We start from the raw sequence: 25,356 nt of genomic DNA on the forward strand, positions 1-25,356 counted from the left end.
TAACAAGTTAGGACCTTGTTTCATGGTTGATGGACTATTGCGTTGGTTTAAGCCATGTTCTCGGGTACAGAACGTCTATTAGCACAGGGAACAAATAATTGTATTGGTTCATTAGTCGAGTTAAGCTTGCTAAACAACCTCCCCAAGTAGAGCCAGCAAACATAGTCGTCGAGACATTTTGAACCAGCTGACGTAGGAATGAGCAACCTCAATTGTCTAAACCCTCTAGACAAACCAGCCTTAACCAACCTATATCCCCTGTAAGACGCATAGTATCCTGGCCTTCTTGCTCTCATAAATCGAGCCTCGTTTGTTCGGTGGCTCATGGCCAAGAATCCATCGTGGTCTGCAGTTCAACTCGATAATCAGTCCGCCAAGGTAAGAATATGCCTGTGAATTTGCAGGTACGTTCCAAACTCTGATGGCCCTTATCCCATCCCTTGATGAATGATCGATTGATCAGCCACCTCGAATTAGAAACCAGAAATCCTCCTATTGTCCTTCGTCGCTTGGGTTTACACGATATGGCATCATGTTGTGATTTGGCCTCCGGCGGGGATCCTCCCGATTCCACATGTCCTCCCAGATGTTCTGACCAATATTTCTCAATTTAGGAGGAAGTTCAGAACTAAAGTACACCCACTCCTTACTCTCCAAATGCCACGGATCGTAAAACCTATTCCCAGTGGTAATTTTACTGAAGTGCCAGAAGGTCCTTACAATGAATATGGCCAGCTCTTTGTGACTCATTCTATGAAGCCTTGTAAACATGCTAAGGCCTTGCGAGGTAAGATAACCCATGCATTGCCTCAGCTCATGATACATGTAAGCTTTCTGAAAGTAATATAAGAAGTACTTCTCGTCAGATCCGCTGTCCCAACTCCATCGCTGCCTGACGTTGCCGTGGATAGATTTGAGACGTCTGGCAACAGCCGACACTAGATCCCAATGTTTCTGCAGTATGCAACACCGAATGCAGCAAAACCTACCAAAGATATGGATGAGGTTGGACCGGTACCTGTGAAAAAATGTTTTCGTATTGTCCCAGGGGATGTTCAAGTATCTTGCGCTGTTGTGGTAACATAACAGTCGTTTTCCACGGTAGTAAGTCAGGCAATAACTTTCAAAGTTGAAAGCCGCGTCCATAAAAAGTCTTTGTTCCTCCCGCGTTAACTCTGTTGACAGCCGAGTAAGTTGAAGCTCCTCTGACGTCGGCTCGGCATCGGGTCCTCTTGTTGTCGTTGCTGATGCTTGCTGTTGATATGTATCACAAATCTTTTTTTCATCTCCTCCAACCTCCCACATTGCACAGAGTGCTGCGAGTGAGAACTTGTGGAAACACGGTGGCTTAGATCCCTCGGTGTTTTGATCAAGAAGGGGCTCTATCCATCCCTCAACCACGAAGCTCAACAAAGTGTAGAAGCCTGTTTGTAGTCTCATATGGCGTAGATGCCCTGCCAACGCGAAAGAGGGAAGATCGACGTCGCCGAAACGAGCCAGCATGCGAGTAACAAACAGTTTTCAGTTCCCGAGAAAGAAGTCTAAGGCCATAGGGTAAGCTCTCACAAAAGAAAGAACATCCGAGTTGCAATAGATCATTATTTCGAGCAGTAGCTCACATGGTAGATGCTGGATATAAGCCATGTTGTCAATGTGCTGTGATGGGAAGAGAAGAAGAAAGATGAAGAAGGTAAGAAACAAAATTATTGAGTATATAGCTATGTTTCCGTGAGTATAAAGTTACTGAATCTCTTGAGTTAACTTATGCTTTAAAGTGTATATTATACTTTCGCAATCAAGGTTGTAAACGTGGCAATGACCAGCCATTCAGTCCAGATGAAGCAGATAAAAAGGTTTAAAAAAGGCCAGAATAGCATCCTAATCAGATCAAGGTTACGTTATAGATAGATAATGGCATTTTTACCTGCGTCTCTGTGGCGACTCACTGACAATTTAAATAGTGATGCGAGCTTAACAGCAATGCCCTAGAAGTGTAATAATATGTAAAACACAGTAGTCTTTAATAAAGCCATAGGGTTAATATCAGACCAAAGCTTATATCAATAAAACTTGTGATGAAATTTTTCCTGTGTAACTCCAGGGCCCAAGTCGTGAATGTTGAAGCACGGAGTTTATTAAAAGATTTGAACTCTCACGAAAGGTTATGAAGGTATAAATACAATACAATACTATGATGTTAGTAGAGGCTCACTGCAATCAAAGTTAAATAATTGACAGGAGAGAGGGACTGAATTATTCTGTGGATTTGAGGTTGATATCCCATGATACAACCACGACTTACACGGAGCGGGAACGGGGTTTTACTCTAAGTTCCCGCACCGATCGCTGAGTGATTTGCACCAAGCTAAACGATAACGAGGCAGCCACTATTTTTAGAACTAATCCTCTAGACCTCTAAACGGAGCTGAAAGCAAACGTCATCATCTCAGAACAACGGGAGCGTGGCACGAAGCCTCTGTCATCATTAACATCAGTAGTATCAAAGTCGAGAAACCGTCGCTGTGGAAGATTGAACTAAGTGGGCGTTGAAAGCGGTGCAACGTTGACTTGTGATAGAAATAGCATGGGAGAGTGGCTGCCACCCTATGCACAACACGTCCAGGTCGAATGAGATGCCTGAAATAGCTTAACGCGGCGTTCAGCAGGGCTGAACTTAATAGCCGGCCCACCCGTCGGGGTTCCATCTAGACCTGCAAAGTCCGGTTGTTAGATAGATGCGTTTGCTTGCAATCCGGAATGAAGCAACATGGTGGCTGTGGTTATGATGGGAAAGTGTACTTAAACGACGGGAGTGCCAGACCATCATGAGCTGTGATCAATCCTGTCTCTCAAGTTCAACTACATTTCTCTACCTTATTAAACACTTCTAAAACAGTTCAAAATGGGCAATCGAAAGATCGCAATCATTGGCGCTGGCCCATCTGGTACGCATCAACCAGTCCAACCAATTGACTCCCCACTAACACATCACAGGATGCTTGTTAGCAAGACTTCTTCATCTCGCAGGAACAGAAGTGACTGTTTTCGAAGGTGAAGCTCATCCAAACTTCCGATCTCAAGGAGGTACTCTGGATCTACACACAGCTACAGGCCTCGCAGCTCTCAAGGAAGCTCAGCTCTTTGACGAGTTTCTCAAACACGCTCGCTATGATGGACAATACATGGCCATTGTAGACAAGAACCTTGAATACCATCTCGAACGAAATGCGGTTGGAAAATACAACAAGATCGAAGAACGCCCAGAGATTGATCGTTCCAGCCTTCGAGAAATCCTGTCAAATTCACTACCTGAGGGTATGATCAAATGGGGTTACCATCTGAAAAAAGTTGAAGGTCGATGCCTTATTTTTGAACACACCACAATCGACGGGTTCGATCTTATTGTTGGCGCAGACGGTGCGTGGAGCAAAATCCGAAAGGAAATCGATCCAAGTCTCGTCCCGGAATTTGCGGGTATCGGAATGTTTGAGTTGGAGATCACAGACGCTGAGAAGAACGCCCCAGAGCTGTCTAAGCTGGTGAACCGAGGAAGCGTCTTTGCCAGCACAGATGGCAACCGCACCAGCGTTCAACAGATGGGCGATGGCAGTTTGAACATGTACTGCAGTTTTGTGACGGACAAACCAGACTGGTTCAAGCCTGAGAACTGCGGCTACAACCCTCATGATCTGGAGGAGGCGAAGCAGACATTACTTGAGACGAAGTACAAGGACTGGGACCCTCGACTCAGGCAAGCAATCGAATTAGCAAACGGCCGTTGCAACCCACGGTCGCTCTTCATGCTTCCTGTCGGCAGCAAATGGGAGCATAAGCAAGGCCTAACTCTCATCGGCGATGCGGCTCATCTCATGACTCCTTATGCTGGTGAAGGCGTTAACCAAGCTCTCGATGATGCGATGCTACTTGCCAAAGCCATCAATGGAGCGGTTAACAAAAACGACCAGGAACTGGACAAGGCGATCAAGAATTTCGAAGAGGTCATGTTTGCGCGTGTCGGTCCAGTTCAGGAACTCACATTAGGATTGTTACAGGACTGGATGTACACACCTGGAGCGCCCAAGACTGTCATGGCAAAGTCAATGAGCAGACATGTAAAGCAGCGTTTGCCATGGGCGCTTCAGCCGTTGGGTGTGGCAGCTGTGCATGGTTATTATTTTTTGAAGAATAAGAACTTGGTGAGCTGAAAAGCTTCTGGCAGAATTAATTGGATATAGGATGTAAGGATTGAATTACTGGTTGGAGTTCATGATTAGGATCATGCCGGAACTATCGGTAGTTGTTATTAGTAGATGTTAGAGGATTACTTATTTTAATCGATGATAACAGCACAGAAACATGTACCCCTCTGACTAGCCTCAGTTGCACAGCCCATGTGACCAGGGGTGCTGATCATCCATCATAACTCAACCCCATGCCCATGACTCTCGCCTTACCATAGCATTGTGGAATTGCATTAAGGCAATCCGCACGATACAATGGACAGTTCCCAGGCGCCGCTGATTGCGAGCCATAGTGATGAAGAGGAGGAGCTTGAATATGCGACCGAAGGGTCAAGGTCTCCCGTTGAAGCGGGCAAGACGGGAAGCGGAATGCCTAGCACATTTGTCCTGGCCCTGACTTTCGCCGCCGGTATAAGCGGTCTACTTTTTGGATGTTTGTATTAATCTTTCTTAAGTGGCAAAGGCGATGCTAACATTTTTCTCCAGATGACACGGGTGTCGTATCTGCTACCCTCGTTTCGATAGGAACCTCGCTGTCGAACCGCGAACTCACCTCGATGGATAAATCGATCATTACTTCTTCCACGTCGCTATTCGCCCTGATAATATCGCCGTTTTCCTCCGTTCTCGCCGATCGCCTTGGACGCAAGCACGTCATCCTCTACGCCGATATTCTCTTTATTGCGGGCGCCCTACTACAAGCATGGAGCTCCACCGTTCCGATCATGGTCGCAGGACGATGTATTATCGGCGCAGGAGTAGGCGCAGCCAGTTTCGTCGTGCCGCTGTACATTGCTGAGGTGGCGCCCGCTGCGCACCGAGGGCGTCTGGTTACGCTAAACATTATGTTTATTACCTTGGGTCAGGTAATCGCCTACATCGTGGGATGGGCCTTTTCGACATATGGTTCCCCAGCGACAGGATGGCGATGGATGGTAGGGTTGGGTGCGTTGCCTGCGATTCTACAGGGAGGCATGATCGCATTTATGCCCGAGACGCCGCGATGGTTGGTGAAGGCTGGTAGATCCGCCATGGCTAAGGAAGTTATTCGACGAGTAAACGGCGATACATTACAACACAACGCGGATGCAGTTATCAAAGAAATCGAGCTCGAAGTACGAGAAGAGCACGAGGCGGAACGATTGCGTGATCATCAGGCATCTGGACGGTGGGAGTGGCTGGGTAGATGGGGAATACTTGTCAGCGAAGGGAGAAACCGCAGAGCCTTGGCTATCGCGTGTCTGCTCCAAGGACTGCAGCAGCTTTGCGGCTTTGTGAGTGATCAAAAGGACTATGCTTTTACAAGTGCTAACTATATCGCAGAATTCACTGATGTACTTCTCTGCGACCATCTTTACAGTTATTGGCTTCCAAAGCCCTACGCTTACCTCGATGGTAGTTGCAGTTACGAACTTTCTCGGCACTGTTGCTGCGCTGGGACTCGTTGATCGCATAGGCCGGAGAAGGGTGCTACTGTACTCGATACCGTTCATGATCGTTGGTCTGTTGCTGTCGGCGTACGGCTTCTCGTTCCTTTCGCTGGCAACAGGAATCAACACGACAGCCGGCGAACCTCCCGCCACGGCAGGACACGAAATGGCGGCCCTCACCATCCTTGTGAGTATCATGGTATACGTCGCAGCGTACGCGCTGGGTCTCGGTAACGTCCCCTGGATGCAAAGCGAGCTATTCCCATTGGCGGTTCGATCGCTCGGTAGCGGTGTAGCAACGGCGACGAGTTGGGCTGCCAATTTTGCTGTAGGGTTGACGTTCCTTCCATTGATGGACCTGTTGAGTCCATCTTGGACGTTCGTTTTGTATGCGATTATATGTTGTGGTGGGTATTTCTTGGTATGGCGCATCTATCCCGAGACGGCAGGGTTGAGTCTTGAAGAAGCGACAGCCCTGTTGGACGACGGTTGGGGCGTGCGATGATGTATCCAGATTTAGAACATAGATGTTGTTACTACACGCTGACTTAGCATAGAAGGAATAAGAATATTTGTTTCTTGGCCGTAGGATCGAGAGTGTTCCGTGGGTAACAAGATGGACTTTCGGCGAAGTGATGGACGGCTTATATGCGGTAACTAACGGCTTGCCGATCAGGAAATAAACAAAACAAATACGAAGAAAGGCGTAAGCTACGGGAATTGGAAATGGGAATCGCTGTGCCCGAAAAGGTTTTACATCATCGTGCATGTCTAAGCTTCTTCGAGAAGCTTAAAGGTGGAACCATATTCGGTATCAAACTCGGCCGGCTCCCTCCATTGGCTGGGATCTTTTGATGTTTCGCGACGAAGCGAAATGCGATGCGTGTGAGATAAGGGAGGATTCAGTTGATGGTGGTGAGGATGGAACTATTCAACCCTCAAACAGGTGAGAGTTGCGAATCAAGACTTCAAGTGCATGCTGTCTCCATAGTCATAATAGCTCAGGGGCATGTTCTCAGTAAACGAGTTGGTCCATGCTGTCGAAAATCTTGGATCTCAACATTCATATGGCAATGGATGGATCTAGGGGAACGACGGGGGCTAACGTTAGTGAGTATCAGGGGCATGGGAACCTTTGAGCCCAACAGTGGATAGAAACTGGACTGGAATTTTGATAGATTATCGTGCATCCATGCACGGCAACTCGGTTCCGTTGAGGCTTGAGATATACAGCCGAGAAAGGATTAATGGCTGACAATGTGCATATCAGTAAGCTTGCTGCATCAAACAAACTGATCAATAATCCAGTCCAGCGGATATAGCGTCTGTTTACTCGGATATAGGGCTCAGCTGCTGTTTATTCTTCACTGTAATCCAGTGCTCAGACCCTTGTCAAGCCCACTATAAGCCTGTGCGGCGCCGTGCCGAACGTGGATGCCGAAGAATAAGTGGATCTCTCTTCCAAAGCAAAGTTTTTTTTTTACCAGGTTTGTCTTGTTCTCGACTGACTTTGTTCCTTGGGTGGATTGACACTAAAGGCTTGGGTGGATTCACTCATTACATGATACTTATACATGACTTCACCCCTTGATCATGAGCTTTTCTTTTGTGTTTCACTTCATGTCATGACACTTTTTCTCCTCTAGTTTAACTGTTTTATCAGTACTAATATTAATCGAGTCGATTCCTTCTTTCCATCTCTATCTGACTCGGGTCATTCTGACTGCTTGACTTGACCCTTTTCGTATTGGTTAGCGTCGCGATCATCTCGCTCTTTCCCGACGAACCATTATCGGACCCTAGCGTCATACTTACCTGTTAGCTGCACTACAGCTTGGAACAACTTGAGGACTGGAAGTTTATATACTGGATATATTCCACTCACCTCTGTTCTCTACAACATTACTTCACATTGCGATTCTCCCAGTGTTACTTAATCGAACCCCATAAATTACACCAAAGATGTCGGGGAACATCGTGGATCAGGAGCTGCTTGATGCAGAACGCGCAGCTTCTCCTCAGCGCTACCAACGGCGAGACAGCAATGAAATCGAGCGAGTCATCTCTGCTTCTACCGTCTCATCGTCATCGTCCGAGAACTCAGCCCGACGAAGAAGCCGCTCCATCGGCCAGTACAACAGCATTAGCCGTATCTCAACACAGAACGACCTCGAGCGCCATCCCACCGAACTTAGCCGCATCCAAACCGCCCGCAGTCAGCACAATGCTACCGTTGGAGGCAGTCTGCGCTCACGCACTGCTTCGCGCGCATCTAGGAAGCCTCTGCCCAACTTTGGAGCTGGAAAGCCTTATCCCCCTCCCTTGCCTGAGCAGGAGCAGTATGTAGTCGAGTTTGACGGACCCAATGATCCTTTGCACTCGCAGAATTGGCCATTGAAGAAGAAGCTCATTACTGCTGCCGTTTTGGGTTTCACCACCATGACCTCTGCTTTCACATCCTCCATCTTTTCTGCTGCTACTATGGTTGTCGCTTCAGAGTACGGCGTTGACAACGAGGTTGGTTTGCTTGGAACTACCTTCTACGTTCTCGGTTTTGCTTTCGGACCTTCGCTCTGGGCTCCTCTCTCTGAGTTGAAAGGACGCCGTCTGCCGATTCTCATCTCTGTCTTTGGTTTCTCCCTCTTCTCAATCGCATGTGCTACCGCAAAGGATATCCAGACTATTCTGCTCTGTCGATTCTTCAGTGGTTTCTTTGGTGCTTGTCCTCTTGCTGTTGTCGCAGCTGTCTTTTCCGATATGTTTGACAACCGTACTCGAGGTACTGCCATTACTGTCTTCTCAATGTCCGTTTTCAGTGGTCCTCTTTTGGCCCCTTTCATCGGTGGTTTCATTGTTGAGTCTCATCTTGGCTGGCGATGGACCGAGTATCTTGCTTCCATTATGGGCTTCTCTGCTCTTATTCTCGATCTCATCTTCTTGGAGGAGACTTATCCTCCAGTCATTCTCGTCTCCAAGGCGTCTGATCTACGACGTCGCACTAAGAACTGGGGTATCCATGCCAAGCAAGAGGAAATCGAGGTTGACTTCAAGGAGCTTGTCCAGAAGAACTTTTCTCGACCTCTGCGTCTGCTCTTTACTGAGCCCATCATCCTTCTGCTCTCTATTTACATGAGTTTTATTTATGGTATTCTTTACCTTTTCCTTACCGCCTACCCTCTCGTCTTTGTCGGTGTTCACGGCTTCAGCTCTGGTCAATCTGGCCTTTGTTTCTTCGGCATGATTATCGGCCAGCTCATTGCTGGCGCTACAGTCATTGCTCAGCAGCCCTGGTATCTTCGAAAGCTCGCCGCCAATAACGGCATTCCCATTCCCGAATGGCGACTTCCCAATGTTATGGCCGGTGGTGTCTCTTTTGCCATTGGCATCTTCTGGTTCGGATGGTAAGTAACACATTAGCCCGCATATAATAACAGCAACAATACTGACCTCTGCTAGGACTGGATATACCGCTAAGATCCACTGGATTGTTCCCGCTCTGAGTGGCCTCTTCACCGGTTTTGGTCTCATGTCCATCTTCCTCCAGGCTCTCAACTACCTCGTCGACGCTTACCTCATGTTTGCCGCCTCCGCCATTGCCGGAAACACCTTCCTCCGATCTCTTTGCGGCGCCGGTTTCCCTCTGTTCGCTCGTCAAATGTTTGACGGTATGGGCATTCAATATGCCGCCACCCTACTCGGCTGTGTCGCCGTCGTCCTCGCGCCTATCCCCTTCATCTTCTACAAGTACGGTGCCAAGATTCGCCAGAGAAGCAAGTACGCTCCCACTGCTCCTCCCGCTCCTGGTTCCGGTTCCTCCACTGAGGAGGAAGAGAAGGAGACCGCGAACGACACTGCTTTGGCGGCTGTCCGATCTCGACGTGACAGTATCGCAAGTGGTAACAGGAAGGAAACCGCATAAATCTCACCGCCATCTATTCACAACATATGCCAGTTAAACAACTAGCAACATTCAATAGCATCGCACCATCTATCCTCTCGAAATCAAGGCGTTTTCTTTGGCTTGGGTCTGTTGGATGATGATGATGTAACGCGTTTGCCAAAAAGTTATTTGTTTTTAGATACCACGTTTGGAAATTTGCCCCAGATTATATGTACTTGCCCATGATATGAGACGGCTATGGAACGTTTTGTCTTCATGTAATACCCTAATAAATACAAACTTATTAAACTGAAAAAGACTTGGCCAAAGATGATTTGTTCTCGAGTCCAGTTGTCCTTTTTTAACGGCTTTGTCTTTCATAAGATGACAAAGCGAGCTGCTTCTGTACTCACACTGCGCTTAGATTGTGACGGTATAGCCTTACAAGGATCGACCACTGCACAGCCTGCTCCTCAAATGATGAAAACGGTTGTATTTGTCAACTTGCATTGAGAGAAACAAGCTTCTTTAAATGCAACACCCCATTTATGCTTATTCGAGATCCACAAAGCCAAGACTCTGAAAGTATACTTCGATACTTCGGACTTTCAAAGCCCGTCTTTGTCCGCGCGGAGTTCACTCCTCTAGCTTGCGGAGGAGTGGAATTGCGTCGAGCGGTGGTGGTAGAAGAATTGGAGCTTCCTTGGCGCCCTATTATTTTTGTTGGAGATCTCCAAGCCAAGCTTCTAGAGGCATCTTTCGGTGCTTCGGACTTTCAAAGCCCGCCTTAGCCTGCCTCAACCTGCATGTACTTCACTTCTCTGACTTTCGAAGGATCGTGAAATTACGTCGACACATGGTGCCAGAAGAACTTCCTCCACAACCTGACAAATCTGATTTCAAATTTAGAGAGTATCTATTTTGCGGCGGCTTACCGACATAAAGAGTATCTATATAAATATTTATCTCTTTGCCCGTCAAAACATCGCTGTATTAACATCCAGCTTCATTCACACCATTTAACTTTCTATTCATCAACATCAAGATGCCTCATCATATCACCGTTCTACCAGCTTCAACTAAAGCTGGTCGAGAAACCATCCGTGCCCTCTTAGCTTCTAACAGCAAACCCTCTATTCGAGGTGTTTACCGAGATCCATCCAAGGCACCACCCGAGTTCACCAAGAATTCAAGCTTTGAAGCTGTCAAAGGCGACGTTGGAGATGGCAACAGTCTCGACTTTACGGGGTCAAATGCTGTCTTTTACATCCCACCACCTACCTATGATGGCACCGATCAGGGCGAATGGGCAACTCGAGCTGCTACCAATGTGAAGCAGGCTTTGAAGGATGCAAACGTCAACAGGCTGGTCATCCTTTCGGCCGTTGGAGCCCAGAATTCCAGCGGTATCGTAAGTCTATGAGAAACATCTCATCTGGTTAGGAACAAGACTAACCGTTCCCAGGGCGTTCTCAAGTTGAACCATATATCGGATGAGCTTTTGAAAGATTCTGTATCAGAGGTTGTGATAGTCAGACCTACCTACTTTTTCGAAGATTTTGCACACCTTCTTGAAGCCAGAAAAGAGGAAAATCCTACTATACACTCTTGGATCACGCCTATTGATTACAAGATTCCTCTAGTGAGTAACTTCCAGATCTTTGAAGTGAGATGAAAATCAATATTGACCTTCAACTTCTAGGTTGGACTCAAAGACGTAGCTTTAAACGTCGCAAACTCTCTCCTCACCTCAACTGCCAAGCCTAGCCCGCATTACTTCAACTTATTCGGTCCCCGAGCCTACGGTTCTGTTGATCTCAAAGATGCAGTTGAGGAAATCACTGGCAAAAAGGTTGAGCTGAAACTTGTCGAGGAGAGCCAACTGCTGGACTACTGGAAGCAGATTGTTCCGGAAGCTCATGCCGAAGAGTTTAAGGAAATGACAACTGCTGGATTTTCAGGTGGGGTTATCGCCAAGGATTTTATATATGATGAGAAGACTATTAGGGGAGAGCAGGAGCTGGTGGACGCTTTACGCGCTTTGTATAAGAACTAAACCAGCGACTCATGTGTTGGACTTCATAGAATCTTGGCAAATTATGAAGTTATAGATCCGTTTGATTATTCATGTCAATTTTGTATCCCCATGATTAGATTATTAGTGATCGAACTACCCCCAGACAGCACGAATCTATATGCTTATAGTGCCCCAACTATCAAGTGAAGGAATCCAACCATAACTCCTACCCCTAATAGGCTCTTAACCGGAGTGACATTCAAAGATGCTGCGCTTGCTGGATTCAAATCTCTTGCACAAGCCTTCCAGCAAGCATACGACTTCCGGCTGTACTCTTCATCATCTTTGTCTCCTTTGTAGTACAGATCATAGCAATCCCTAACACAACCATAAGCCGAGCAGGAAACCTCATCTTGGTCGCCTGTACTCCGACCGTCCAACTCCGCCTGGCTCCAAGTTCCGTTTAACCCCGACATATCTGTCCTTCCGCTGTAATCAAAACCCGTGACTCGCCTGCCATTCTTTGAGTTGGTAAGACATGTTGAAAGCCTGATACGTGTGCCCTTAGGAGCCACGTCGGGAGGAATGGTGATGTTGACTTGTGTTTGATCTCGAGGAACTAGATACTGGAGCCAACAAACAGGTCCTGTGCCCCATCCTGGTGGTGTCAGGGCGAGATAGACACGATAAGAGTCGGTTGCTCTTCCATTTTCAGAGTTTGGATCAATGTTCTGCTTGATTGTGACGTTGAAGGTTTCACCGGCAGTCATATTATAGGGGATGTCATAGTAGGTAGCGTGAACGGTTGGGATGACCGCAAAGAGAGTGAAGGCGGTCACCCGGAGAAGGAATGTTATGAGCTCCATGACATGATATTTTAACGAAAGTGACTTTGGATAGAAGAGCCTGGTAAGGCTGAGTGAGTGAATGTTTGTGTAAGAGGGAGAAAGATAAAGTGAGACGAGATAAAGCGAATTTCAAATTAGATCTAACTATTCATGGCTGACAAAATTATGGGACAGGGGTTCTTAGCCTGTGTCCACCACGCCAAGCCTAACTAGGCAGGCATCGTGTAAGACGATTTGACTGGGATTTAACCGCAACCAGGATGGTAGGAAACTCAAGACATAAGCTTATTTATATTCGTATAAAACAAGAGCAGGTACGATGTGGCATTAACTGACTAAACAACATAAGAGCGAGTCTAAGATGATATAAACTACTAATCTAGGCTGTTTCGTCTCTTACGGAAAAGGTATCAAGTTCCTGGAAGTTAGCTGCCTCCTTCTTAGAATTAGATAGGGCCCCTCTGAAATCTATCACCTCAAATTCCTCCACATGATCGTGGTACCTCAAATAGATGATCACCAATCGCCCAAGGATGTCAACAAACCAAGAAATTTCTCTCTCCTGTCTTTTCAGAGCCCTCGCGGTCAACATATTCCCTTCCTTCGAGTAAACGATCAGCAACGTCTGTCTGAATTCGACCAACGAAGAAGATGGAAGGAAAGATATAGTACAGAAGAATTAGTCGAAAAGTATGCCACCACCCTGGTACATAGAATGCAACAACTCATGTTTAGTAGGCAAGGATCCGCCGGCAAGGTTATCGGCATTCAGGCCCCTTCGTCTGAAGTCGAAATCCTGTACCAGAAGACCTCTCATATGTCCCCCCATCTCACTCTGCGCCCGTCAGAGTATTCTCGACTGGGGAAATACGCACATTCGCTGAGAATAGACGCGACTCGTTTAGATACATCTCTGCCGTCTACCGCCCAATGATCTGAAATTTTGCGGTCTTTGTCTAGAAGGTTCACGAAACCTTCGTTTATCTGAAATTCAAGACCATTCCAGATTTCTTCGGTCGATAGGCTGTGGTCGAACACGATATCCAAGGTGTCGAGCCTCCACGATATGGCTCGTGCAGAGTAGTGATGGGGCATCATTGTGAAGTAGTGGCACTCCTTGTTCGAATAGTAATCTGCGTGGTGGTAGGATATATAAAACTGCCCAGGGAGGATCGATTCTCCAAGTTTCTGGCCTTGGTAACTACAAAATTCGATCATGAAACGACCGTCACTTTCGTCCCATTCATTCTCTCACTCTTCCATAGGGAGGTTGTATATGCTAATGAAGTGTTTGTCATAAAAAAAACACTTTCTCTGGATCATGATCCCATTCAAATGAAGATTCATGTCGAATCGGGCCGTCGACGTCCAATCCTTTAGCTTCCACACAATGAAAGAATAGTCGGGCCCTGGAGCCAAAACAGAATGGCCGTCGCACACTCGGCCGCATGTTAGTGTAGCCCTTGTCTTCAACAACTTCATAACGTCCCCGTCGAGGGTGTACAGGTCGCCCTTGATCGGTAGAACTGGACGTCTGGAAACTAGGAGCACGAATGGCGGTACCATATCGCCTGGGCAATTCAATGTAATGTAGGCGTATTCTTCAAGATCAAAAACATCTCTCGTGTTGATTAGTTTTGATTTGGGCCGAACACCTCGGCCGATACCCTCAACAGCCTGAGATATGGAGATATAGCTAGTTCGTAGGCATTGTGAGGTATCTTGAACAACATAACCTGGATAAACTAGGCGTCTCAAACGTTCTGCCTAAAACCAATTTGGTATTTTGCTTCGGCTTGTCTACAAGTCTTTGGTGATGGGAAATGCTTTGAAAAGATTCTTGAATTCCAACTCATACACGATCTGCTGTGCAAGTTCGAGGATGTGGAATACACGATCTGCCGCCGAGCCGTCCGTGTCGGCGGGACCTTTGGGGATATCGTGAGGAGAAGATGTATTGGGAGAATCCGTCTTTCTGCACTTGGCCGGCATGATGTTTGAAGTATCGGAGAAGTTGTCGCTGGTAGGGTGAGAGACTTGGGAGCCAGTTTATGTCGTTTGGACCAGACGCTCAGATCGTTTCTCTTTGGCGGAGGTGAGGTGGATAGATAAGGAAGGAAGAGAAGACTCCAAAGGAAGAAGAGAGATATTTATAGAGAGAAATATGTGTGAGCCTCTCAAATCACCAATATCTATTCGTGTATTTGGGTCTGGCATGTTTTCCAAATCTCAAGGCTTCAAAGCATAAGAAAGTGCATCAAAACTCAAAATATTCTCGCAACAGAAGTTAATTTTACTTCCGAATCTTAATAAAGTTGAGAAATACACGCAATTATCTGCTTGGCGTATTTGCGATGTATTCTCCTAAACTCATTGCGCCGCTTCATAAGTACGAGCATAGTGTTTTTTATTGAGAGGGCAGAAAGTCTAAAGGATGTTTAACATATTAACGCACGAGAAGTTGCCTACAGTCATTCATCTGGTTCTATCACTTACGCCGCCATTCACGAACGTCGTTTGGATCAAAGCGCAGCTTATCATGCTCACGGCCCCTGAGTCTGTGCCTAGTTAACCTTGAGTGGGCTCATCGCGATGATTAAGTAGAATGGGTCTATGCCCTACGTTGTTTTCACAGTAGAGATGGTTGTTCATAGAAAAGAGTAGCTGAACTGCTGATGCTTTGGGCACGATTGACAGAACATCATCTTGCAGAATCATGGCCTTCTCACACCTGGAAAGATTATCGGCGAGGCAGAAGCTTCCTTTGTTACTCTACAGAGTTCTTCAGGCTCAATTGTTTACAGCAACTGTTGTTTCTTCTGATGGGTCTCATCTTGACAAGACTTTGGAGAGTGACGATGCGGCGCTGCATACTGGAAGTCCCAAGATGTTATATATGTATATATCAGTTGCTTCTCAAAAACCCGCAAGGATTCTCAATACTACAATAGTATCGAAATTTTGAACAAGGACATATGAAGTATCTAAATCTGCCAAGAATTATAACTGTAGGACTACACCTCTTCAGTCCGGATAGACGGCCCTTTGGATAAATCCTCCGGTAATGATCGCCACAAATGACTAGAAACGTCGCAGCAGCTTAACATCGAAGATTCTTCTATACAGTTTAACCAGCTTGGCGTTGGCGTTAGATACAACTCGGCATCAATATGATGACTGGTTGATTAGCCTGATTATAGGGGCAAATACGACATTAAACAGACATAAATTGAGGGGTTGTCTCTCGACCAAATTCGCATAAGTCTTGATCATCTTATTCTATCCTCAATTCAACTGGCGGAAAGATGAAGTTTAGCTCGTTGGTAGAGACTTATTTCGCCCTTAGTTGGCCCCTGGAAGTTCTAGCTTCAACGCAGACAAAGACCTCTTCACCTACCGTCACTGTGAAAAATGGCACATATGCTGGAGTTTACAATAAGCAATATGATCAAGACTACTTTCTTGGAATTCCCTTTGCTCAAGTGAGTCTCCTCGCGATGTCTTGGTATGAATGGCTAACACTGCTCAGCCTCCTGAACGGTTCTCGGTAGCTCAAGGGCTCAATTCTTCGTGGGATGGGGTGAAAAAAGCCACAGAGTTATCAATTCACTGCCACGGATATGGAACCGACCAAGACGGATATAAGCAATCCGAAGACTGCCTTTATCTCAATGTCATTCGACCTGCCAACCTGCCAACCACAGCGAATATCCCTGTGGCCGTTTGGATCCATGGAGGAGGTCTTCTCCAGGGCGGTGCTTCAGACATGAGATACAACTTGTCTTTCATCGTTGAGCAGAGCGTTGCCCTCGGCAAACCTATTATCGGCGTCGGTTTTAACTATCGTCTTTCCGCATTGGGATTCCTCGTTGGTAAAGAGATTTTTAAAGAGGGTGCTACTAATATTGGCTTCCGCGATCAAAGACTTGCACTCCACTGGATTCAAGAGAATATCAAAGCGTTTGGTGGTGATCCTGGCAAAGTCACTATATTTGGAGAAAGTGCAGGTGCTGAGAGTGTTTGGGCACAAGTCTTTGCATACAATGGTGTGCCAAAAGAAATCCCTGACTTATGAAACATTTCCTAACGAAAACAGGTCGTGATGATGGCCTGTTCAGAGGAGCAATCGGCCAGTCTGGTTTCGGTGGTCCCATTTTTCGGTATCGTGGTGGCTACAACGCAACCGATGCGATGCAAGATACATACGATAAATTCGTTGGCATGATCCCATCATGCTCCGATTTGGTAGGATCGGATAAATCTCTACCTTGCCTGAAAAAAGCGCCCTTTAACGAAATCAACAGCGCCATATGGGCCATAAAAACTGGTCTTGAATGGGCTCCAGTCCTGGACGGAGACTTCATTGCAGATTACGCTACTAATCAATTGGAAAATGGGAACTTTCCCAAAGTGCCACTTCTCATAGGTTCCAACACGGACGAAGGGACGTCTTTTGGTAGAAACAGAACATCTGATCGCCAAAACATCAATACCGATGAAGACATGAGGAACGCTATAGGAACTATAATCCCACCTCAAGCAGAAGACATCACAGGAGAGACTGTTGAAGAACTTACTGACGAGTTGATGGAGTTGTATCCTAACGATCAAAGGGTCGGAATACCATCTTTGGAGTCTTGGCCATATATCATCAAACCGAACGATTCTTACGCTGAGGTGCATGGAGCTCAATATCGTCGATCGTGTGCCCTATTCGGAGACTTGCTCATGCAATATCTACGAAGGCGCGCAAACAAGTCCTGGGCTAAGAATGGGATTCCCACTTATGCATACCGCTTCAACATCAAGCCCAATGGACAACGAGAGTTCGCTGGGGTGACTCATTTCCAAGATGTAAGTAGAGTTGCTTGATCATCCTTCTACGTACTGACTTTAAAAGGTCGCTTTTGTGTTGTACAACATCAACGGGGACGGATATGATCGCAAACCTTTCGGTGGTGAAGGATCATATCCGAAAAATGCAAAGGCAATGGCAAAGACTATGACTACTGCATGGATCAACTTTTTCAATACTCTCGACCCCAATGGAGATACAGGGAAGGGGATCTTCAATGGAAAAAAATGGCCTATTTATGACTTGTCTGATGGTCTTGATGGAAAGAATATCGTTTTCAATATCAATGGCTCTGACATTGAAGTAGACGATCGGAGATCCGATGGTATGGAGTGGATGGCTAAACACGCTTTGGATGTTTTTGGTAACTAGCGGAGGAAGTTTGAGTGAGTATTTGATTGGAAATACATAGGTACATGTGGTATCACGATTAGTGTTGTATGTTGTAAGGTTCAACAAGATCCATCATGGGACGGAAGAGCCCAAATTATATTCATTAACAATCTTATGAAGAAGAAGACACTAAACTTCCACCTGACTATTTACATCAACTGCCTTCGCATTGGCATCAAGCCTATCCGCCATTTCTATTGCCTCTTCACAGTCCTTCAGACGCTCACATACATCCAGAGTATCAAAATGATCAGCCCCAAGTACCTTTGTCCGCAGCCGGACACACTCCTGCAATAACTTCTTCGCATCCCCAAGCATATCTACATCAGGATACAAATGTCTATCATCCATAAATACCTTTCCAAACAATGTCCAAATAGCACCAAGATTGTACATGCTCCCCAAAGTGAAGGAGTGTTCTTCGCCGAGGACTCTTTTGCTGACTTCCAGAACTTCTATTCGGATCTCCTCGGCTTTTCCCAGCTCGCCTAGATCAGCGAGCGTTGAAGATAGATTTCCTTTGCTGTGGAGTGTTTCGGGATGCTCCTCGCCGTAAATTCTGATTTTAGCTTCTACCGCCGTTCTTTGCATCTCCTCTGCTTCTTTCCCTTCGAATAACGTTGCGAGGTTATCCAGTGATCGGATCGTGTCAACGTGATCTGCCCCAAGTACACGTTTCCTAACCTCAAAAGCATGTGTGTGCAACTCTCTGGCTTCGTTCGTTTTGCCTTGCGCGTGATAGTTCACAGCAAGGTTGTTCATGGCATCGAGGGTTTCGTGGTACTCTTCGCCTCTAAGTCGCTTCCATGTTTCTAAGACGAGCATAAAGAGCCTTCCTTCTTCTTCCCATCGGCCTTGTTTCCCTAAAGTTGATCCAAGGTCAGAGGTAAGGACTAGGGTCTCTAAGTGGTCGTCTCCAAGCAACTCCTTTCGAATCTGGAGTCCCTCTCGTTGTAGTCTCTCCGCTTCGGACAATCGACTCTGATATCTGCAGAATGATGCGACTCTGTGAAGTAGTGATGCCCTGAGGAGCCTATCTTCGTCCGATTCTGTCTTTTGTGCGTCAAGCACAGAATATGCATGTGCAAGATATGCGGTGCATACCGGAATATCCTCAAAGTCGGCGTATGGATAGAAATCTGAGACGGCTTCCATAGCTTCCCTAGCGAACCCAGCCAATCTGCCTTTCCTGGACAGCCAAGTTCGCGTCACCAACTGCACAAGACGATGCATGTTGTGATCGCCACCTCTCTCAGCGCGAATGAAACAAAATGCTTTAAGAACTCCAAGTGCTTTGACAAGTTGCATCCTGATGTTGGACTCTGCGCGCTTCTTATCTTCACCGTAGAACTCGAGGAACTCTAAAGGTATAGCTTGCCGATCGAACAAGCTCATCAAGGATAAAACTTCAGCGGCGAAGGGGTACTGTTTCTCAATCTGCTGAAAAGATAGCATCCAGGTCTGTGCGACGGCACGAGGGGTATCTGAGTCTCTACCCACGGCCTCGAACTCTTCATCTAGTAGTTGTATGATATCATCCTCACTGCCGTTAAGCAGTTCGAGGTATTCATCAACTGTAATACAGTTCTCCTGTATGAAAGCAGCTGCCTGGACTAGTGCAAGTGGGAGGAATTCCAATCGGGACGACAGTTGTAAAAGAGTCTCCAAATACTCGTCTCCATGGTGTAGTCCTTGTCGCAAGAGCTGAGTCGCCTCATACTCGTCCATTTTGCCCACTTCAATAGGACGCTTGCCCTTTAATAGCCTTGATCCCACTTGCATGTTCCTCGTTGTGACAAGGACAGTGCCATGCACACACTCTGGTATGAATTTCGCAAGGCTGTCTTCCTCTTCACCAGACTTGGAATTTGGCAAATCGGCTTGTTGTGGGAAGAATAGTTGCATATTGTCAGCGTTATCAACGATCATCATCCATTGTCCGCTTTCATCACTTTCGAGCCAATCCTTGACAGTAGACAAGGCATCAAAACTCGGGTCATCATGACCAGGTATCTTGCATGCTTTGGCGATCTTATTATACGCTTCTGAGAATCGCTCAGTACTACTGGCATGGACCCAAAAAACCGATGTGGTTTTGGAGACACCTTGTAGCCATCGCGAATAAGCCAGTGCAATCTGGGTTTTCCTATACAACTTAGTTATCTTCGTCTTTGATAATTAAAACAAAAAACATACCCAACCCCGCCAAGCCCATGGAGTGCGGCTCTTCGATGGGTCTTGCTTTGGCTGCCAGTGCCTATATGGCCAAGCTGGGTCTTGAGCAGTTCGAGGGTCTCGGATCTCCCAACAAAATCTGGATTATAAGAGTATGGTACGAGACCTGTGCGTTGTTAGTATGTATCTCGGAAATTGAAGCTCTCTCCTACAATGCGCTACTTGTTTCTTCTGAAAATTTCCCTGAGACCGTTGTATCTTATTGATCCAACGCTTGAGCTCGCCACATATAGCAACGAAACCAGGCTCATCCGCAGTATTAAACTTGGTCATATCCGAGTGGTTCTTATGGATTCCAATCGAGATATACCCGGGAAGTATGGCGGAATGCTTCGGGACGACCAGTCCTACTCCCTTCTTGGGCAATTCCTCATAGAAACATGTGATTTCTATCGTATTGGTTTCAGTTTTGCTGCGAGTCATGACAAGAGCTTGGAAGCTGTCCTTAATTCGAGCCAAGACCTCCGAATCTGGTGTGAGAACTTGGACAATGTCACTATTCGTGTCTTTAATCATTCCGACAGAGCGTGAAACCAGCTCTCCCATCTTGGCGAGACTTGATCCGTGATGTGGAGTCCCAAGAAATATGACTCCCCGGGTGAAGTTTGCAATGTCTTGTAGATGTTGCTCGGATCGCTGTTTTGCTGCTACAAGTGCCTGGTTTCTGTGTAAGTGGATGGGCGAAAGAAGTTGGGATGGACACCTTCACATCTTGACAAACAAGTCCACCCAGACTATGACAAACGAAGATAATGGGTCTTTTGTTCTGAGTATGTTAGTTGAATCCAACAACGAGGTTCCAACACTTACTGTGTCATCGCCCTGTCGAAGCGATGCAAGAGCCGCCACGAGATTAGACGCATGGTTGGAGATTCTGTTCAGTGACGGAACATTATCCTTGCTGACGACAATTGCATCATAAGAGTAAGTAAGAATACGAGCAGTACCCAGCTCAAGCGGAAGGAGCGCTTTTGGCCATGGCTCATTTGAGCTTTTGCCTGTCCATGTTTTTAGACAGTCTCCTTTAAGCCCATGGACAAAAACGATACTGGTCATGATTAGACAACATATCAACAATTGGTGCTCATAAACTCACTCAGTATCGTCATTTTTAGAACTATGGAGGACCTTTATACCGGAGTACAAGTGATTTGTTCGAGTTCGGGGCAAAAGTTGTGGCGATGGCTCAGGAATAGGTGTCTCATCAACATGAACTAGAGCGGTCTTAGAACGGAACACTCGTCGCAAAGAGGATAACATTATAAACAAACACTAGAAGATTGAATAAACAATTGAAACTGGAAAGACAAGCACTAAACAAATGAGATGGGACGATGGGTTTCATAAGGATGCCTGGCATTGCTCTAAGCGCCCAACTCTCATCCGGGAACGCTCCTAAGCGCCAGGCTTCAGGGATGCGATGAGGGTATGTTTCATCGAATTTGATGTTGGTCATGTCTATCAAATGGCATTTGTAGTTTATACAGGGTATATGCATGACAGAAATGGAAAGATAGGACCAACAGTCAACTACTATCAAGTTGGTTGGGCATGTAACAAATGAGATGAATTTGCATAACGTCCAAACCAACAAATTTTAAAAACAAAAACAGGTTTCTGTTGGGCATAGCGCTTCAAGGGACGTAGATAAGCTGTTTTTGTGTCATATATATACACCGACTTGATACATTTCGAGGAGTTGATCACCTTACCAAAGGTGATTGACTGGTCCCTTGGGAGTGGTTGATGTCTGGCATCACGCACAGCAATCAATCATCTGTCCGTGAACCATTTCCTACAAGGAGAGGCAAAGAGTAGGAAAGACGAAAGAACGGAGGGACCCTAGAGCTGCTTGTTTAGCCATCACGAGCAAACATCATCACAAAGATGTATTGACGAGGCTATAGTTATAGTTTCTGAAAGACAACCCGTATTATTGCACCGCTTCGCCTGTGCTGCCCAAAAGTCGTTTCGTTGCATCGCTGAAAAAAATGTCTGGTTTCGAACGTTTCCGCTCCCTCTCTGTAGTCCTTATTCCATCTTTTTCAGTTGTGGTATTCCGTACAGACAATCGATGGTAATTTTTTGAGTGGAAGTGGATAGTGTTCGTACAGCAAATCGCAGCTTTTATTTCTTGGCGGCCTCGGCGGCCTTGCGAGCCTCAGCTGCAAGGGACTGTGTTAGTGATTGTGTCTCGGCTTATGGACGAAGGCGAAATTGTAAGTATTGGGGGCGATTGGGACATACCAGCAGCCTGTTTCTGTCGCATGATTTCGGCGCTGGACTCCTTGGATTGTTGCATTTGGGTACCGGTCTGGTTATTCTTCTTCTTCTATGAGGAAACATACGCCGTCAGTTTCTACCCTGGCGCACATCTCCAGACTGGGTGGGATTGGAGTAAGACTAACCTCTCCTCCTGCTTTTTTCTGGGCCTTTATACGATCCTGATCACGTTGGTTACCGCGAGCCATGATGTCGGTTTGAAGCGAAAGATGCGATACAGAACTTATACAATCAAGAAGTGGATAGAATGGTTGGACCGTCAAACGTTCGTATTCGAGCAAGAGGTGAAGAGGAGGGAAAAGAAGCAGGTCGCGACACAAGCGGCCAGACCGTCAGATAAACCTTACAGGAGAGTGGCCTTTCCTTTTTGGTGGGAGGCCTAGAGAGAGCCAATCGGAGTACAAGCTTTGAGGAAACCTGAATGGCCTCGATCTGGGCTCATCGGTCGACACAGGGTAAGATAATACTTTGGTTTGACCTGCTTTTTACACATAATCTTTTGTACCTTGTTTCAGTACACGATACCGCCCAGTTCTTGCTGACAACATATAGTTGTTTCACCAGGGTAAGTATCCAACCCAGACGCCTCATATCCACAACAATTCTCAGATGTGGGCATCACTCATGATGAGACTGAAATGCATTGCTTAGGTTTCAATTTTGAAGAAATACCGACTGCGGTTCACATAAATATCCCAGCCAACATTTGTAAGTGAAGATTTCCCGATGTTGGTCGCCTGTGAAACTCTGATTGGGCGCCTGGAAATATACTCGTTGCGTCGGACCAACATGTAGCATTCAATTGGTGGCAGGGATTAGGTATAAGTTGAAGTAGACGTCAACAAGACACGCGAAGCCACCATTATAAAGGAGCCAAGATAAAAGATAATATGCTGTCTCCGACGCTCAAGTAAAAAAACTATGGACTTTAGTTGCCGGTAGAGCTCTGTGGCCAGTATTATCACGTAAAAATACACTTGAGTAAAAGATGGTCTTACTTGGATAAAACACCAAAAATGTGGTGCATCACCAAAAAACATACAACAGCGGGGATTCGCTGGTCGTCACCGACCCAACTACTAATCCGCCCCTTACCAGCTTATCTATGGGAGAGCGGACGGGATCCCGAGTTCTCTGATAGGTATGGTCGTATGTACCAGAGATAGCTTTGTTAGAATCTATTACTGTAAGTCGAAAAGAAAGGCAGCCAAACGTTCTGTCATTGCAAACGAGGACATGATGATTCTGAAAGAAAGACACCGAATACCCCAAGTACCAATCACGGCAGTTGATTCAAGACTTGTTCGCAAGTTGGTTATTAATGCTCTATAGAAACCATACTGTGACTACCCAGTCGCACTTCCCCGTACTTGTAGCATTCTTTCCTGGTACTCTGTCTTACTTTCCGACAACCCAGACTGCCCTGGGGATGATATCAGAACCTGAGCCATATTCCAACTCATAAATCTTCTCAGTCCACTACTGCAGCTTAACACTTTGTTTTGTTTTAACCACTGTGCCTATGGGGTTAAAGAGGTCACAACCTGCGGCGTGCGGGATCAAACCGTTGAGTGAGCGGGTGGGCTGATTCCCTTTTCTCCCTGCACTTCCTTTTCTTTCCGCACTTCGCAAGATCGGCGAATGCGGTAAAACCAGCGCTTGATGTAAGGTCCTGCGACCCAGCCCAAAGCAGTGAGTAAATAGTGGTTAGCGAACATGTTCATCACAAGCTCAAGCTCAACAGCTCCAAATACCCATAACAATGTCATGATAATATTAAGCGTTAGGATACTTAACAGGTCGACAAATATCGCAACCTCTCTTGCCTATTGTAGAGGCGGACCGGACGAGAACAAAACGAGTCGATCGGGGATGTGAAGAATCTTTGACTATACGTAATGCCCTCGAGCGTGCATGGTAAGCATCCAAGGCTCTATGTCGTTGTGGGGGGCTTCGACGCCCATCGTGTTGGCAACCTTTGCCATTTGTCAGATCTCGTGTGATGTGGATATGTGTGGGTTTCCTGGCGAAAGTGTTATTTCCAAGTGTTACATATGGCAGGGTTGATATGAAGCTCACCATGAGAACTGATCTCAAGACATGACCTTCTTAGTTGTGGAATGGGGGATTCGGGGCCTTTTGTCTTCTCATCTTGTTGAAACAGAGTTCAATCTACGCACATAGATATTAGATTCTGAGAGCATTGTCTAGCTCAAGGTTCGATAATAATCTCAATCACCAAAGTAACGAACAGATAGAGGTTTCTAACACCAGAGTCCAAAGTCTCTGAGAAGACTGCACTTCACCAAAAGACCGGAACTTGCCGAGATCCCATAATCCGGTACCTTGGGTCGCATGTGCGTGTTTATATGGGAATATAGTTTATATCGATCAACTCTTCCTGACGTCATCTCGATGCCATGAGACTCATGACAAGAGCACAGAAACAAAAAGGCTTCAATAAAGCCTAATTGACTCGGATGTACCTCGGTCATCTTGAGATACGAAATGTGTTTGGTCCAGACTTAACTAAATCTCCGTTCTCAGAAAGCTTAAACTTAAGTGTCTTTTGCACAGGACTTGGGCATAACCAAAGTTCCCTTCAGCACCAACATATGTGGTGTGAATGGAGGTGGCTGAACTGAAAGATTCCTCCACTATCAACTTTGAGCTAAATCATACTGTGCCTATTGAATCTTGACAAGGAATTCAAAGCTCCATACTTTGAGAGTGTTATTGCGATGCCTGCATTTGGGTTTATGCCGACGACAAGCCTCACTGATAAAGCATGACGTTGAAGTCATCGGTATTGTTCCGGTCAGTTTACGTATCACTGCCATTTGTGCCGAGTCTCCCTAGAAACCTGAACAACCAGACCAACGTGTGATGAATACTTGCCTAAGTATTATGCGTCTAGGTTGGGGCTTACTTCGAGCCAACGCAGAAAGGCGATGGAGACATGCATGAACATGCGCACGTCTGGTCGATACAATCGGCATTCAGGTTTGTTTCATAACCCAGATAGTGCGGAAAGCACGGTGGGCCAGTGTTGAATCCTTGACCCGCGGTCGAGCCTTAATCATGTCACTGCTTGCAGGGTAGATAGTTGAGGCGCGAATATCATCCCAACATGCGGCAACGACGAACAGCCCTACGAGTTGAAGTTGTGTATCC

At 46.3% G+C, this 25,356-nt stretch overlaps 9 protein-coding genes across 9 annotated transcripts; 5 read left to right on the top strand and 4 right to left on the bottom strand.

Annotated features, from left to right (window-relative positions):
* Nucleotides 1-492: 492 nt before the first annotated feature.
* Nucleotides 493-1,644, bottom strand: EDB82DRAFT_476120 (uncharacterized protein; the record flags this gene model as incomplete). Its single annotated transcript, XM_065608051.1, has 3 exons — nucleotides 493-938; nucleotides 990-1,424; nucleotides 1,620-1,644. 3 exons carry the CDS (start codon nucleotides 1,642-1,644, stop codon nucleotides 493-495), a joined length of 906 nt encoding a protein of 301 aa, XP_065465024.1.
* Nucleotides 1,645-2,804: 1,160 nt separating this feature from the next.
* Nucleotides 2,805-4,351, top strand: EDB82DRAFT_193190 (uncharacterized protein). The gene is made up of 2 exons (XM_025736106.2): nucleotides 2,805-2,945; nucleotides 2,995-4,351. The coding sequence occupies exons 1-2, from the start codon at nucleotides 2,903-2,905 to the stop codon at nucleotides 4,203-4,205; spliced, it is 1,254 nt and encodes a 417-aa protein (XP_025586746.2). The 5' UTR covers nucleotides 2,805-2,902; the 3' UTR covers nucleotides 4,206-4,351.
* Nucleotides 4,301-6,378, top strand: EDB82DRAFT_193208 (general substrate transporter). The gene is made up of 3 exons (XM_025736107.2): nucleotides 4,301-4,674; nucleotides 4,728-5,515; nucleotides 5,565-6,378. Exons 1-3 carry the CDS (start codon nucleotides 4,497-4,499, stop codon nucleotides 6,174-6,176), a joined length of 1,578 nt encoding a protein of 525 aa, XP_025586747.2. The 5' UTR covers nucleotides 4,301-4,496; the 3' UTR covers nucleotides 6,177-6,378.
* A 1,255-nt stretch (nucleotides 6,379-7,633) lies between these two features.
* EDB82DRAFT_426556 (major facilitator superfamily domain-containing protein) lies at nucleotides 7,634-9,590 on the top strand (the record flags this gene model as incomplete). Its single annotated transcript, XM_025736108.2, has 2 exons — nucleotides 7,634-9,072; nucleotides 9,128-9,590. The coding sequence occupies 2 exons, from the start codon at nucleotides 7,634-7,636 to the stop codon at nucleotides 9,588-9,590; spliced, it is 1,902 nt and encodes a 633-aa protein (XP_025586748.1).
* Nucleotides 9,591-10,284: 694 nt separating this feature from the next.
* Nucleotides 10,285-11,679, top strand: EDB82DRAFT_575831 (uncharacterized protein). Its single transcript, XM_025736110.2, has 3 exons — nucleotides 10,285-10,962; nucleotides 11,017-11,193; nucleotides 11,254-11,679. The coding sequence occupies exons 1-3, from the start codon at nucleotides 10,597-10,599 to the stop codon at nucleotides 11,605-11,607; spliced, it is 897 nt and encodes a 298-aa protein (XP_025586749.2). The 5' UTR covers nucleotides 10,285-10,596; the 3' UTR covers nucleotides 11,608-11,679.
* On the bottom strand, nucleotides 11,680-12,521 carry EDB82DRAFT_501589 (uncharacterized protein). The gene has a single exon (XM_025736111.2). It carries the CDS (start codon nucleotides 12,432-12,434, stop codon nucleotides 11,751-11,753), a length of 684 nt encoding a protein of 227 aa, XP_025586750.1. The 5' UTR covers nucleotides 12,435-12,521; the 3' UTR covers nucleotides 11,680-11,750.
* Nucleotides 12,522-15,686: 3,165 nt separating this feature from the next.
* Nucleotides 15,687-17,773, top strand: EDB82DRAFT_501591 (Alpha/Beta hydrolase protein). Its single transcript, XM_025736113.2, has 4 exons — nucleotides 15,687-15,898; nucleotides 15,946-16,462; nucleotides 16,513-17,270; nucleotides 17,317-17,773. The coding sequence occupies exons 1-4, from the start codon at nucleotides 15,722-15,724 to the stop codon at nucleotides 17,641-17,643; spliced, it is 1,779 nt and encodes a 592-aa protein (XP_025586752.2). The 5' UTR covers nucleotides 15,687-15,721; the 3' UTR covers nucleotides 17,644-17,773.
* EDB82DRAFT_537269 (uncharacterized protein) lies at nucleotides 17,765-21,283 on the bottom strand. The gene is made up of 6 exons (XM_065609292.1): nucleotides 20,996-21,283; nucleotides 20,710-20,947; nucleotides 20,609-20,665; nucleotides 20,052-20,556; nucleotides 19,861-20,005; nucleotides 17,765-19,810 (listed from the first exon to the last, which is right to left on the bottom strand). The coding sequence occupies exons 1-6, from the start codon at nucleotides 21,157-21,159 to the stop codon at nucleotides 17,794-17,796; spliced, it is 3,126 nt and encodes a 1,041-aa protein (XP_065465025.1). The 5' UTR covers nucleotides 21,160-21,283; the 3' UTR covers nucleotides 17,765-17,793.
* Nucleotides 21,284-21,744: 461 nt separating this feature from the next.
* On the bottom strand, nucleotides 21,745-22,465 carry EDB82DRAFT_193341 (uncharacterized protein). Its single transcript, XM_025736115.2, has 3 exons — nucleotides 22,308-22,465; nucleotides 22,147-22,231; nucleotides 21,745-22,064 (listed from the first exon to the last, which is right to left on the bottom strand). Exons 1-3 carry the CDS (start codon nucleotides 22,368-22,370, stop codon nucleotides 22,027-22,029), a joined length of 186 nt encoding a protein of 61 aa, XP_025586754.1. The 5' UTR covers nucleotides 22,371-22,465; the 3' UTR covers nucleotides 21,745-22,026.
* Between the last annotated feature and the right edge of the window lie 2,891 nt (nucleotides 22,466-25,356).

Source organism: Fusarium venenatum (genome assembly GCF_020744135.1).
Source record: "Fusarium venenatum strain MPI-CAGE-CH-0201 chromosome Unknown EDB82scaffold_2, whole genome shotgun sequence".
In the NCBI taxonomy this organism is placed as follows: Eukaryota; Fungi; Ascomycota; class Sordariomycetes; order Hypocreales; family Nectriaceae; genus Fusarium; species Fusarium venenatum.

Bases quoted from the DNA above. Each gene is read 5' to 3' on its own strand.
- EDB82DRAFT_193190 (XM_025736106.2), top strand. From the start codon at position 2,903: ATGGGCAATCGAAAGATCGCAATCATTGGCGCTGGCCCATCTG. The intron at 2,946-2,994 runs GTACGCATCAAC...AACACATCACAG, and splicing joins CATTGGCGCTGGCCCATCTG to GATGCTTGTTAGCAAGACTT.
- EDB82DRAFT_193208 (XM_025736107.2), top strand. From the start codon at position 4,497: ATGGACAGTTCCCAGGCGCCGCTGATTGCGAGCCATAGTGATGAAGAG. The intron at 4,675-4,727 runs GTTTGTATTAAT...ATTTTTCTCCAG, and splicing joins AAGCGGTCTACTTTTTGGAT to ATGACACGGGTGTCGTATCT. The intron at 5,516-5,564 runs GTGAGTGATCAA...ACTATATCGCAG, and splicing joins TGCAGCAGCTTTGCGGCTTT to AATTCACTGATGTACTTCTC.
- EDB82DRAFT_575831 (XM_025736110.2), top strand. From the start codon at position 10,597: ATGCCTCATCATATCACCGTTCTACCAGCTTCAACTAAAGCTGGTCGA. The intron at 10,963-11,016 runs GTAAGTCTATGA...AACCGTTCCCAG, and splicing joins CCCAGAATTCCAGCGGTATC to GGCGTTCTCAAGTTGAACCA. The intron at 11,194-11,253 runs GTGAGTAACTTC...TTCAACTTCTAG, and splicing joins TTGATTACAAGATTCCTCTA to GTTGGACTCAAAGACGTAGC.
- EDB82DRAFT_501589 (XM_025736111.2), bottom strand. From the start codon at position 12,434: ATGGAGCTCATAACATTCCTTCTCCGGGTGACCGCCTTCACTCTCTTT.
- EDB82DRAFT_501591 (XM_025736113.2), top strand. From the start codon at position 15,722: ATGAAGTTTAGCTCGTTGGTAGAGACTTATTTCGCCCTTAGTTGGCCC. The intron at 16,463-16,512 runs GTGTGCCAAAAG...TAACGAAAACAG, and splicing joins ACAAGTCTTTGCATACAATG to GTCGTGATGATGGCCTGTTC. The intron at 17,271-17,316 runs GTAAGTAGAGTT...TGACTTTAAAAG, and splicing joins GGGTGACTCATTTCCAAGAT to GTCGCTTTTGTGTTGTACAA.
- EDB82DRAFT_537269 (XM_065609292.1), bottom strand. From the start codon at position 21,159: ATGTTATCCTCTTTGCGACGAGTGTTCCGTTCTAAGACCGCTCTAGTT. The intron at 20,557-20,608 runs GTGAAGGTGTCC...CACAGAAACCAG, and splicing joins GTGGACTTGTTTGTCAAGAT to GCACTTGTAGCAGCAAAACA. The intron at 20,006-20,051 runs GTAGGAGAGAGC...AACAACGCACAG, and splicing joins GAAGAAACAAGTAGCGCATT to GTCTCGTACCATACTCTTAT.
- EDB82DRAFT_193341 (XM_025736115.2), bottom strand. From the start codon at position 22,370: ATGGCTCGCGGTAACCAACGTGATCAGGATCGTATAAAGGCCCAGAAA. The intron at 22,232-22,307 runs GTTAGTCTTACT...GTTTCCTCATAG, and splicing joins AGAAAAAAGCAGGAGGAGAG to AAGAAGAAGAATAACCAGAC. The intron at 22,065-22,146 runs GTATGTCCCAAT...AGTCCCTTGCAG, and splicing joins GCGACAGAAACAGGCTGCTG to CTGAGGCTCGCAAGGCCGCC.